A 14,258-nucleotide genomic window follows, 5' to 3' on the forward strand; every position below is an offset into this window, starting at 1 on the left:
TGTGTGTGTGTGTGTGTGTGTGTGTGTGTGTGGTGGGGGGGGGGGGTTCTTGTAAACCTAACAACACATCCCAGTAAAAAGCCCGGTGCACCTCTGAGGCTGTTTAACTACTCGTGAACTCAGCAACAGGGAACAGAACATCTGTTCCAAGAAGTGTCCATAGCTCTCACACACACACACACACACACACACACACACACACACACACACACACACAAAGTTACACTATCTCTTCTTCGAGCTTGATGTTACTTTTTCATGCTTTGGCTGGAGAAAGCACCACAGAGACAGAGAAATAAAGAGAGCAGTGTCAGGATGAGATAAGGAATGAGTTTTAAAAAACATCCCGTGCTTCATGCACTCAACTCTGCTCTGAATGTGTCCTCCTCGATGACTAATGGTGTGCGTGGTGTGAGAGCTAGTGACTAAGTGCTAATACCTTAGCGATACACACGTACTGAAACAACCTGGGAGACTGAGTCACCTGCAACCTGCTGCTACAAAAAAATCCCACACATACCCATCTGGTCCTGGCCTTCTTATTCTCTTTCTTTCTTAAGAAAAATAAACGCCCAACTAGTGATTTGAGGGTCTGGGCAGCACAGCCTTCGGGATGCTGAGTGGTGTTTCTGTCGAGTGCCTCTTTGAAAGCCACAAAAGGGTTTGTTTGGGAAGGCAGCACCCAGAGGCTGGATTTTGGTTGCAGCAGGGAGCCGTGCTCTCCTGATGTGCCATTTGATCAGGTCACGCCGTTTCCTTCAGTACTTATCATTCATAGGCAGGGATGTGACTCAACCCCGGCCAGCGTGGCGGAGCTGCAGGCATATCTGTGGACGATACGGTGTCTCTCTCATGACCGCCGGCACCAGATGTTATGTGTGACATGTCTGCCAGCTCTGCATCGGTGCCAGCTTGGCTTCCTTTCTCTACCTTATCCAACCCCCTGCAGGTCACTGGGTTTGCCCCCGTGTAGGGCTGTGTGTCCGGCAGAAGGAAGCCAAAAGGCCTTGGGCTGTTTTTCTCTCTGAATTTTCTTAATTATTTTCATCTTCACTCTGGAACAGTCTCTCCTGCTTTCGTTATCTAGTCCATAATGTGTTTTCATCATTTTTTCAGTCGCCTTGCACACTTGAGGCAACTTTCCTTTGTTTACTTTCAAATCTGTGCCTGTCCCTCTCTCCCTCTCCATCGGCATTTGTTCATCCTTTACTCTTTCTCCTTCACTAGGGTTGAGCGACAGGCTGTCCAGGGAAGATGCATTGCGTGTCCATTTGAGAGGACTGCTGCGGAGTCTAAAGTACTTCCTCACTGTTTAACAAGCTCTCTGAGAGCTTGGAATAACACGCTCGGTCCTCGCGGACACATGATGATGCCTCGTAGGGGCAGACGAGGAAGAGGAGAAGAAAGGGAAGTTTTAATCTCAAAGCTGTAATTAGGGGTTTAACTCTGATAAATTGTAGAGACTTTACATTTTGCACACTCATCGTAAATATAAAAAGTAAAGGCCTTGTGAAATAGGGTATCAATTAGCCACATGGGGGCTATATCATTTCTGTTCAAATATTTATAGATTTAAAGGTCAGAAATCCAACACACTGATTATCTGTTTTACAGCAAGTCATTGTATATGTTATAGTTGTATTGTTGTCAAGGCTTTTGTGCTTGTTTACTTAATTAAATATCTTGACTTTATTTCAACCAAACTTAGTATGGCTACAGAATGGTTACAGATAAACTTCTTTACCTTTTTTTCAGCAAAATCAGATAGAGTTTGACTGCCACGATGGAATGAACCAATCAACCAATGATCCAATCAACCAAAAATGTATTTTATTTGTTCAGTAAAACAAGAATCCGCTGGCATTTTTAAAGGAATAGTTTAACATTTTGGGATCTACGCTTATTTGTTTTCTTGCCAAGATTTAAATGAGAATATTCTCATAACTGTAAATATAAAGCTGGAGCCAGGAGCCACTTAGCTTAGCTTAGCCTAGCCTAGTAGCCTAACAAAAAGAAAAAAGCTAGCTAACAACCAGAATCGGTCCAAATGCAAAACAAATCTGCCCACCAGCACTTTTATATCACACTAATGAACTTGGATTTAAATGGAGTAAAGAAACAACAAGTTGCAGTTTTACAAGGGATTATGTGCCAGACTATTCCTTGGCTGGGAGCAGTGATTTGTTTAAGTCTTGTCGTGCTATTACTAGGCAACCACTGAAGACTTACAATTAGTATTCAGAAGCAAATTAATTAATTTCCAAAATGTCAAAACATCTTGGAGGCATCAAAGATACTGTATATATTTTAATATAAAATTAAACATATTTATATAAATATAGACTCATAACTACGATCAAAACTGTATCACAAAGTTTCAAATTACAACCTTTCAACTTCGGCCTTCATTATGAGACTTTTTCTTTACACCTCTTGAACTTCTGCCTTCATCTTAATTTTTTAATATTATTCAGTCATCCTTTTTCTTTATTTTATTCTACCAGAAACCCTTTTCCTACTTTCCCTTGGCCTTTTCACATCAGGTCCCTGAGGGAATTCTGTATTTTCCTTGTGACATGGCTCTGCTGTCAACTACACGTGGTGTTCCTTTTCCAGACCCATTTCTCAAGCTCGAGCTAGATACCTAGCTATGTATCCCCTGCTTTCTCTACTTGTGCAGGCCTGGGGGGAGACTAGCTTGCATATCTGTGCATCCTCCCTAGTGTCACACTTCTCCTGGCACAGTAAACCTGTTCTCCTCCTGCTCCTTGTCCTCCTCATTTCTCCTCCACTGCTGTTTTTTTCCCAGAGGGACATCCTGCTGTCTGACCCAGTCACATGGGATTCTTTACAGCCAAAACCAAACACGGCCTCCCCCACTCAGGATGCACTAGATTTACTTTACTTTGCATGGGATGTTTTCCTTGCACTCCTGCATGGCTCCATTAAGCCTAATGAGCCCACGTCAGTCTGCTCCAGCAGCAATAGACATTTTCAACTGCCAAAACAACAGCTAAGAAATAATGAGAAGTGTTTGTTTTTCAGTACCAGTCCAGTGCAGCATGATGTAAGCCTTCCATTTGACATCTCGCCGCTTCTCTTCCGACATGTTCTCACTTATTTGAGCTGCTAAATAAAGCAGAAAGTAGTTTCTTTTCTCTTCTTCTCCCAAATGGTCTCATATCTTTATTCTCCCTCTTTCCAGTTTGCTGTTGGTCCCTACGTCTCCTTGACCTCCCGAGCATCAGGAGTGTGAGTGCAGGAGATGCTTAGTAGGAAATCTGAGCTCTTCTTTCATCCCTCTTGGAGAGGAAGGGCCTGGGGCTTCAGAGATGGATGCACAAAGGAACTGACAACTGGAGGCGATTTTAGACTCTGGAAGTGGAGACTGAAGGATCCCACAAAAGCAACTTCATAACGTTTGAGGAGCTGGTATGTGGCTGTAAAACTATCCCTGGAGTATGTGGGCACAGAGGGAGATGAGTAACTTCAGAGACCAGGGGACACTCCGAGAGGGCCTGTTAAACCTTGGATTTCATCCGGTTATTCCTATACTACAGTCCTATATATGCTGCCCAGGGCCAAATGGCAGGAGAGAATGGCTATTCCTCCACTCCCAGGTCCTGCTTCATGCTGTTTTCACTGCAAGCAGCCAGCCAGAGCAATTTGTCTGGCGAGCACTAAGCCAGTGTGCCGCAGTGGGCCACACGGGGCCAGTGAGAGTTTTGCAGCTCACCTCACACATTCTCTCATTCTCTTTGTGATTATTTTCCTCCATCACGCGTCTCCTTATCCATCCATCTAAACCTTTCTCTCGCTCTCGTGGCTGGCAGTTATTTAAAATAGGACTCCGTGGCAGTTTACCCGAGCAGGGGTGTGTGTGTATGTGTGTTCAGCTGGTTCTCCTCGGTGGCATGCCGCAAATGCTGTTATCTGGGAACCATTGTAAGTGTGTTTGTGCACGTGTGTGTTTGTGTATGAGAGTGGGAGTGTGTGAGTGAAGCATCCATCTGTCTCTGCGGGCAGTGGCTCTGTCTCGCAGCGTAGTCCTTCCAAATGCGCAGATAAGATGCAGCTGATGAAACAGTTTTAGATCTCAGGGAGAGCGAGGGATGCACGTGTTGTCCATTATTGACTTCCTCGTCCTTGAGTTCCACATCCATCTCTCCCCCTTCTTGTTTGCCGCTTCCCTCTTAATTCTCCTCTCTGTATTCTCTTTTCATCTCTTTTTTTCTCCTCCCCTCTTTCTCTCCAGTCTCTTACCGGGAGCCCACTGCTTTGAGACACTGTCCTGCAACTGGTATAGCACTTTATTCTTAAAATAATAGAGAGGGTATTATACTGGGACCACTGTCAGATGATTGCTATGCTGCTGGCTGAGTTTAAGTGAGACACTGTATTGATTCCAGACCAGAGTCAAATAGCAGACAAGTATTTCTATACGTTTGCTTCAATGTCTTGCACTACCCGACACAAGAAGCTACCACGGCCATCAGACAGTTTAAGGTGAATACTGAATAATGTTATATGATTTGAGCCACACAGACTGCAATATGCTGTAGCAATGCCTTATTTTAAAGTGTGCCGAGTATGTTTATCCCTGTGCAATGCAAAGGATACATGAAGGATGTCCCCACAAACACACTACAATGTTCCTCTTAATAAGTCATTTAGTATTTAGATCACGTTTTTCTGGCTCATGTTGGAAAATAGCAACAAAAAAAAGCAGTATTTCAATGACGCACAATAAGTAGATTATATCTATTGTATCTGAAACGAGACATAGGAATCAAGGGCAACTGTTTTGGTTATTTGCACTTGCAGCAAGACGAATTATCTCATCCCACTGAAAGAAAATTTAAGACTCAACACTCACTTCAGAGCATTAGTGCTTCTCTAATCTAATGCATCAAAAGCATCCGAGTTATCCTGTATGTGCAGCTCGCATCAATATTTTTGCACACTCCTTCCTTCTCTCTGTTGTTCAGTCTCTCTGGTTTGCCGTTTGTGTTGTCTTTGGCTGTGCAAATACCCACAGTCTTCAGTAATCCCCCATTTACAACGCAGCATCCCTCCTCTCCTCTCACCTTTTTTCAATTTAATCTTGTCTTTCAACAAATCACCCTTTTGTCCTCAATGAAGGCATCACACGTGTCTTAAATTACTCGGTACCCCACAATCTTGACCTATGTACCTCCACACAGCTTCTTTCATTTCTCTGGAGCTTTGCTCGGCCCGTAGGAGGCCTTGCTCTTTCCGACTTCATAGGTGAAGGAACAAACTATGGTGGTCCACTAAATTTCCAGGGTGAGCCGTGTGAGTGCTGCTTCACACTGGGTGTCTATCTCAATCTCCATGGGAAGGATGTCAAGAAGTGTTTCTACGGCTGTGTGTTTCTTGAATAAACACTCTTGGTTTGATTGAATCTTCTTTTCTTTTTCCAGAGAGGATTGGGAATGAAATCCCTCCACTTTAGCCCTCAAAGTCTCACACGTATACACACACATACACACACATACACACAAATAAGGCTTATTTGAAGGCAGACAGGTTGATTATTGATCTGGAGTCGGGATTGCCAACCAGGATCTGCACTTGCTTTGGGGTACATGGAAAGATTGTGGAGTAATAATAAATAGTAGTGTCTGAGGAGTAGCAATTTGAAAAAAGAGAAATTACAATTTGAATACAAAAATATATCCTTATAATAAAGGGACAGTTCACCCCAAACTTCAAATTTTTCCTCTTACCTGTGGTGCTATTTATCAATCTAGATTATTTTGGTATGAGTTGGCTAGTTTTGGAGATACCAGCTGTAGAGATGTCTGCCTTCTCTTAAATATAACTGGACTCGATAGCTAAAAGTAATAAATTTGATGTTTAAATATTTTGCTAAAATGAATGGATAAACAGCTAAAATAGATCGATTCAAATAGTTGGCTAAAAGTAATGGACTGAAAGTTAAGTTAGTTAGCTAAAAATAATGAATGAATGGTTAAAAATAGTTAGCTTACAGTTGAAACAGCTTCAGTCATGGACAAATGGTAAAATATAGCTGAACGTAATGGATTAACTGTTCAAATAGTTAGCTGAAAGTAACGGGTAAACAGTTAAAAAAAGATGGCGGTGTTCAGGGTTTTGGAGAACAACTGACAGAAAAGTTGGGAACCACTGATTCTGATTTTGAATGTCTGTCCATGTGTGCACATTTTTGAGAGAGTGAGAAAGTCATATTTGTGTGCTCCTTAGCTTGCTTACAAGTATATATGTTAGCATGCGTGTGTTGTACCTGTTTGCCGGTGTGGAGAACACCCCCAGGATAATGTCCCTGCCGTGCATCCTGATGATGGGGCTGGTGGAGTGGAGCAGGTTAAAGTAGAAGTGGGAATCACCGGGAACGGAGCAGTTCAGACGGGCCTTCAGGAACGACGTCCACTGCTTCTCCAGGACGCGCTGAGACCCACCTAGATCGCGTTTGCACACCCGCGCCACACGTGACACCACCGCCTGTGAGTGGTCAGGCACAGAGAGAAGCAGGTGTGGGCATAGAAAATGACACAATACTTTTGCAACATGCTGACAGGTGCATCTTAAAGCTCACATATAACGATCTAACAATGACTAGCTGGGGAGCAAGCTTTGGGTTTCATTATTTAAAAGGTCTTTTCAACATCAGGTTGATCTCTACAGAGTCATTTGCATGCTATTTGCAATACGGAAACCCTGTTTAGTCAGATCATTGTTTTATAAAGGTAAATCTAACATAAATTATTCATAGAAATGTCATGCACATCTTAAAATTGCTTCTTTGAACACCCTCATCCACACAACGGTGATGCTGTATAAGTAACCATTTACTCTGCTCTCTGTAAACATGTCAAAGATGGAGACCTTGTGCAAGCACTTCTCCCCAAATGTGAATTGCTAATTCCTTAGAAAAGATCCTGATGCTGATATTTTTCATAAAGATGTATCCCCAGCTCTGGTAAGGGCAGAAAATATATCCAAAAAAAGGCTTTTCTCAGGTTAACAGAGACATGAATTGTTTACTCAGACTGTGATTTGTTGGATTAGATATGCAGACAAACAAATACAAGAAGGAAAGGTCAGCGTAGCGGTGGGACATTCAAATAATAGCAGCAGAGAGATATTAGAGCGGCATTTGCTTTCATGGTGTTGCATTTTAATCACACATCCTCTACAGTCCATTCAAACGATGCTGTGAATGGACAAGCGGCTCCTCCGTGTAAATACTGAGAGTTCAGAGGGGAAGGAGGACGTGTTTTCATCAGAATGACTTCTATACCTTCTCCAGGTAATTGAACTCCATGGCTATCTCTCTGAAGAAGAAGTAGATGTGAGGTCCCCACTCCACAGCGCTGACGAAATACGGCTCTACATTGTGAGAGGGAGAGAAAGGGAAAAATGTCTGATGAAATATAGATGGACCTTGAGAAAGCATACAGCAAACAGTGTCTCCATTTGCAAATGCATCATTCACTCCCACGACACAGAGGTAACATGAGGGCAGTGAGAAAGAGGCACAGGCCACGCTTAATTTCATTACATGGTGAAAGGGGATTTCACACCAAACAATAAGCGCATTATGACTCCCTGATGTTTCTGAGAACTCGGTTTCACGCTTTGCATTTCGGCGCTATTACACCCGGGACCGGCAACAACCTGTGTGTCTGATGTCCTGTCTTCTTTTCCCGTCCCATTGTCATGGTTGGGTTTGACCATGATGTGGATTTTCTGTCAAGGAGCAGTACGTTTGGCAGCTTCGTGGCCAGTGGCCCGAACATGGAGTTGTCAGAGTGCTGCTGACTCAGCCCTCTGCTACTGACACATGTATCGATCCGGGCGTGCTGCTAAGTGATGAGGACACACACTGAAAACACCGGCGCCTGACGCACACACTGTCTGTAGGTACCTCTGAACCACTTGGAGTCGTGCTTGACGGTGCGCAGTGCGAGACTGTCCCCAAGGCTACGGTAGATCACCGCATCGATGGCCAGGAAGTCTGTCACTGTGGCTGTAAACAGATTTCCCTCTGACAAACACACACAAACACACACACACAGAAACACTAGTGAGTAGGACAGCCTGCCAAAGCAACAGCATAACCACAAACAATGAAGCTGGCGCGAAGGTTGCTTTTTTATGAAAGTCCTCCAGCATCATAAACATAACATGACTGACCAGTCAACAGTATAATTGCAGCAGCATAATTGCAACTTAGCAGCCCTCCCACGCCAGAGAAACCACATTTTTACTTTGTGCTAATATCAGATAATGGCGTGATGGCTGAGCAGTAATGGCTCCCTACAGTTTCAGCCACAGAGCACTGTTGATTATATTATAGCGGAGTGTTTAAATCTGATGGAGTAAACACAACTGATGAGTAAAACTGAAAAACTGCTCCATTCTGTTGAGCTAGTCAATGACATTCAACAATGATATTGATCCACACGTGCAGGTGAGGAAGTAACGACAAAAACAAAAGGAGGGTCTTACCTGCAAACCGAGCTACATTTGCGTGTTTGGGGTCATAGGGGCATCTCGCCATACCACTGACCGTGTCTCCGACCATCTCCAGAGTGTCTCCCTGTTACAGCACACACACACATATAGACACACACACACACACACACACAGATGGGCGCATCAATCAGCAAACAATATGAATGCATCTCCAGCAGCATTATGAAAACAAGCCACAAAGAGAATGACAATTAGGGAGTGTTACCGTAAGTGCAAACTAATGATTCACTGGTGCCAATTATCGAAAGCAGCAACAACAAGAGTCACATTCTCATGCATAAATAAAATACACATAAAATTATACATAAATACACTGTGAAATCTCTCTTTTGCATCTGTCTCTCTCTATAAACACATACACATTTACAAACGCATACACTTAAAAGGTAGCCAGACGCAAACAATTTCAACAGCACAGTCTAATTCTCATCCACGGCTGAAAAGGTGTCATTTCATTAAAATCCAGCTATAAATAAAACAGTAGCTAGCATCGCTAACTAGTCCCCAGAGAAACAGACAGCCTATCATGGAGAGACAGGTGTGTTATGCACTGTTGTAGAATGTGATTAGCGGCTGACAGATAATGGGCCAGGTACATCTCAGTGTCCCATGTTTGAAACGTGAGCGACTGAAAATAACACTTATCTGAAGAAGCCTTTGATGGAGGAGGGATATTTTTCATCCTCTCTCTCTCTCTCTTACCTCTAAATCTCTTTTTTTCAACTCAACTGCCTGCATCGCTCATTTAATATTCTTGCAGATTGAAGTGAAATCAGCCGAATCGATGATTAATATTCATGTGTAGTTTTTCCTTCCACAAGTTTGAAATCGTTACTGTACTGGAGAGAGACAGGGAAGGGGTTCTGGAAGTGGAGAGCATTTGGCTGCATGGCGGAGAATTCAGGTGAGCTGAATGGATACAAACCTTCAGACTGTGACCGATATGTTTTGGAGTGGAGGAAACGTTCAGAGGACTAATTGGTTGAATCACGTCAGTCATACGCTTACATTTATAGCTTCAACCCTGGTGTCTCTAAAGCTTTGCTTCCAACTGTGTGTGTGTGTGTGGGGGGGGGGGAGACTGCTTTGCCTTCTTAACCACTAGCAAAAGAAATGGAACCAGGCAAAGAAGTCTCTCCACCCTCCTCTTCCTCCTCTAACCTCCTTCTCCTTGTGTTCTTCTTGATTATCCGTCTCAGACTCTCAACGGTAACAAGCTCGGCAGACCGCAGAGCTAAACCGCCGACAAATAACAATTGTTGTATCTCAGGGAACCAAGGCGCTGGAACTGCCAGACAACCGGGATAAATAAGTCCTGGGGAGGAAGTCAACACCGCCTCGGTAGCTGAACAAACAGCTCTAATCAAGCTGTAAATTTTCACCTGAACAGGCGTACTGATTGTGTTTCGGAAGCGAGGCCTCTGTTCAGGAAGATTAAGGCATTTATCAGTGATGTCAGACCAATCATTATGACGTACTTACAGTATAGTTGGCACATAGCGGGTTGAAGGCGTTGGTCCCACACACAAACAGGCCTCCTTGTCTGCTGAGCAGCACCTTCATGAAATTACGGCATTCATCCTGCAGGAGAAGAGAGAAATAAAGAGAGCGGGAGCTTAATATGCAGGAGGGGTGAAAGTGAATAGAATAAAGGCAAAATGATGGAGTGAATAGAGGAAAAAGAGTTTATTTTTCAGAGTGATTATCCAAAACCGCTCTGTGAAATGAAGCTTCTCGGTTGCCTGACGTGTGGAATTATCACACCATTAACGCTGTCAATCATATTGATACAGTCTGAACGTAGCCTGCAGAGACTTCAACTGTCTACCCTCTTCACACATGCAAACACACACAGAACGCGGTACACACGCTGCTGATTGACAGACGGTAATCCAAACCAGCCTCCAACCAGGTCTTTTTTTCAAACAAGCAGCAGATTTAAGGCTAATTTCTCCACCGTGAGGCGTCCGACTACATGAAGCCTGCTTAATGACTAAATACGCCAAAGTCACAGTTTCATTCTTCCTCGCTTTTTCTTTGAAATGAGAAGTCGTGTAAGCGCCACATGACTTAATAGCCGTTTTAGCCCCAGAGTGCCAAAAAAGTAATAAATATTGGTGTAGGGAAACTGGGAAAAATGACTTTCAAGTTAAGCTGCTGCCTCGACAAAAGTATAGCCAGTGTGTTTATGGTAGAAATGATTAAAGACGTGTAACCTCTAATGAACACTTTACACTGCTGTTAAGATCGCACAATACAGGGAATACAGCACTGGTACTTTTAACACACAGTTTAGACTTCAGTGCTCGCTTGCAAACTAGTTTTCACACATTCGATTGCAACATGTGTATGCCTATATATCTGATTGAGATATAGATGCAAAGTAGGAAAAATGAATTTGACTTGTTTAAAAAAGGAAAAGAAAGAGCAAAAATATGTACACTTTGTTTATAAAAACTTTGATAGGAGTTGTGAGCAGTTCAATGAAATAGTATTTCTTTCCTCTCAGGTTGATTGATTTATAGAATTGTACAGCTGTATGTATAACCAAAGTTTTTTTTGTTCTTACTTTTATCATCTTGTGACCCCTTACATTTATTTCAGGACTATTTGTGAGGTCCTGATCCCCATGGGAAGCACAAATGCTTTACCACCAAAACGTAACATGATAATGAACAAACAAAGAATCCATCAACAGCGAATCTGCAGGAATTACCATGACCTTTGACTTTAAAAAGCCGAAAGTACCGACAGCAGTTTGTCTTTGTGAGGCCGAGTCCTCCGTCCGTGTGTGTGTGTGTGTGTGTGTGTAGAGCGAGTGGCGATGTACAGTACAGTAGATCACTGGTGGACAGCAGCCAGCAACCCCCTCCCCAAACTACAAATGTCCCAGCCAGGGTGGCACCAGCTCTGCCACACGGACAGACACACACACACACACACCCACACACATACACACACACCAGATGGGGTCTACTTCAAGACCACGACTCACACTGATCTCATCGGAAAGAGAAGTAGGGCTGGAGCAGAAGCGGTGGTGGTGATAGCGAGTATGTGACATGACAGTGTGTACGTGTGTGTGTGTTTGTGTGTTTGGAAGAGATCAGGGGGGAAGCAGCGATATGAGAGACGAGTGAGTGTTATTCCAGATGCTCCACCCCCAACCCTCCTACCCCTCCACCTTCACACTTCACTCCCTGCTGGGTTCTCATTTTTCAACAGCAAAAAAAAAAAACAGGAAAGGAGGAAGTGTTTTCGTGTGAGTGTAAAGAGTGTGTGTGCGTCTGTGTGTGTGTGTGTGTGTGTGTGTGTGTCTGTTGGGGTGCAGGGGCTGTGTCAAGTGTGAGGTGTAAATTTCTAATGGCGCAGCACCGTGTGACAAATTGCGGAGCGACGCTGACAGTATATGTGTGTGCATGTGTTCATGTGTGTGGTGTGGTGTGTGTGCGTGTGGTGTGTGTGTGTGTGCGTGTGTGTGTGTGTAGAATCACAGTACAGCATTTGCATGCTGTTGCATTGTGTCAGCTTGGTCAGAGCTGTAATCACAAAGCCAGATGAAGCACTCTTAATAACAACCCAGTCCAACTGCCTCTCAGAGAGGGGAGTAAATACACTTCGAAGAGCCAAACCACTGGCCTCGCTTGGACACAGAAAATCAAACGTTTCATGACAGGAAAAAACATTTCAACTATTGAGTTTTGATTTCCAGTGGCACTTTACAGACATCCACAAAATGTATCCGCTGCTCCATACATGCTTTTCATTAACCCTTATTCATCTATTCAAGGAAGCAATTTGCCTCTTCCAGGTATGGGTCTTTTTTTGTAATTCAAAGCCAGATTTAGTCAGCAGGATTAGGGTTTTACTATTCTTTCCACATTTAAAAAAAATAAAACAATTACAAAGGATCAAGTACTGAATCACAGAATTAAACAATTATTTTTAAATCCAAATCTTGTAAGTCCTGGTTCCTCCTTCTTCTCCTCTCTGCCTCCTTCCCTCTTGCTGTTCCCTCGCTCCCTGGGCAGACTCCAGACAAAACGCCACCTGTCCTGGCTGGCAAGCCTTCCCAGGACCCAGATGACTGCAGCCCCCCCCCCCCACTCCTCTTACTGACAGCGGCAGAGCTGCTCTGAAAAATGAATCTGCAGCACAGATGAATTACACAGGAGCACACGCCCCGAGTGCGAGTATGGACGTAGTTGTGAATGAAGGGAAGATTTGAAGAGAAGTGAAACCATAGGGGGAGATGGCTCACAAGTGTGTGTGCAGTATATGTGTGTTTTTTTAACTAGACGCTACGCAGGCAGCAGGTTTTTAATCAGTCTTTTGCTCTTCAGGTAGACGTTTGCCAGGCTAGTTCTACTCTGCAGATGTGGACCGAGCTGAGTGCATGCATCACCTCTTGGGTTCTCGGCAAAGGCAGAGATATTTTCCATGGACACACAGAAACATAAATGCAAGTGATCACACAGACACAGTGAGAGGATCGGCAACAAGTTCTCTGTTGCTACAACACATCTGCTCAAAACAACCTGCAGCGGTCAGACACCATTAAAACTGAGGAGGCTCCACATTCTGCATCTGCTTTTTATCTATTGTCCGGAACTTAACCCCTCAGTCTGAGACGATAAACAAACGTTTTCATTCGGCCTTAGCCTGCGTTCAATGTTTGCGTAATGATGCGGCTTCATCCAAAGACCTTAAACCAACACGGGGCTTTTACCTCCGGCTACAATCAGCATTCCCCTGTTTGGTCTCACCAAAATACAAAACAGGTGCATACGTCGTAAAATCTTCTGCTCATTCTCCTGTTTTAAGAGCAACCACAGCATGTTTCATACTCTCGTAAAATCTTTTAATTTATCATGATGACCTGTTTTAGTAATGATCGTACGATAGGAGCCATCTAAGGCAGTACATCAGGGGCTCGTATTTAGCAAGCTGCTCTTCTAAATCTCCAAAGTTTCCATTACATGCCTGGCTAGTCCCCTGATGTTAGCGACCAGGGAGAAGAGAGCATTGCTCTGCCAAGAGCCGCCATCAAGCCAGAACACTCCCACACAGTCACTCTCACACACACATCTACTGTATACACAATACACACTCACAAAGGTTTGGCGAAGCCCTCATCTTTACTCATTAACAACAGGCTCGTCATTCCCAGAAAAATCCCTGACGCACAATTTTGACTGAAAACAGAGTGACGCTCCATGACAGGAAGCGGGAGAGTAGTGTATGTTTTGTGCGCATGTAGGTGGAGGATAAATTAACAGCGGTACCAAATTAGCAGCAATGTGCTGTTCTGAGTGCTGCATGTTCTTACTCAGCATGTTAAAGCTTATCCGCATCCCTCAGCGACCCTTCTTCTCAGTTTGATGGTAATTCTGACTGAACACACCACAGGCCACAAACAAACATCAGACACCAGAGGGAGGGAGAGAGGGAGGGAAAGTGAAATAATAGAGATATGAGGACGCAATAATGAGAAGGAGAGGGTGAAGGAAGAGGAGACAGAAAGGAGGAAACAGAGGAAACCAGAGTTTTTCCAGGCCAGTCAGCCATGTGGCAGCCTCAGCGGTGGAGCCGACCTGTAGCAAGACCTGCAGATGGTGGGGTCGGCTGAGCTCCACTCCCTGGTGGAAACACACCGGACAGTCACAAACACACACACACACACACACACACACACACACACACACACACACACA

At 44.0% G+C, this 14,258-nt stretch overlaps 1 protein-coding gene across 2 annotated transcripts in view; it reads right to left on the reverse strand.

The window, feature by feature from the left end:
* Positions 1 to 14,258, reverse strand: part of sema6bb (sema domain, transmembrane domain (TM), and cytoplasmic domain, (semaphorin) 6Bb) — a 123,989-nt gene that overhangs the window by 33,739 nt on the left and 75,992 nt on the right. For both annotated transcript variants that reach the window (XM_031863934.1, XM_031863932.1), the window contains 5 exons: positions 10,027 to 10,125; positions 8,518 to 8,608; positions 7,934 to 8,053; positions 7,307 to 7,395; positions 6,290 to 6,507 (listed from right to left, as the gene is read on the reverse strand). In XM_031863934.1, coding sequence (XP_031719794.1) covers positions 6,290 to 6,507; positions 7,307 to 7,395; positions 7,934 to 8,053; positions 8,518 to 8,608; positions 10,027 to 10,125 — 617 coding nt within the window. The remainder of the gene's footprint in view (positions 1 to 6,289; positions 6,508 to 7,306; positions 7,396 to 7,933; positions 8,054 to 8,517; positions 8,609 to 10,026; positions 10,126 to 14,258) is intronic.

The sequence above is a fragment of the Anarrhichthys ocellatus genome, unplaced genomic scaffold (assembly GCF_004355925.1).
Source record: "Anarrhichthys ocellatus isolate YVR2014 unplaced genomic scaffold, GSC_Weel_1.0 scaffold30, whole genome shotgun sequence".
NCBI lineage: Eukaryota > Metazoa > Chordata > Actinopteri > Perciformes > Anarhichadidae > Anarrhichthys > Anarrhichthys ocellatus.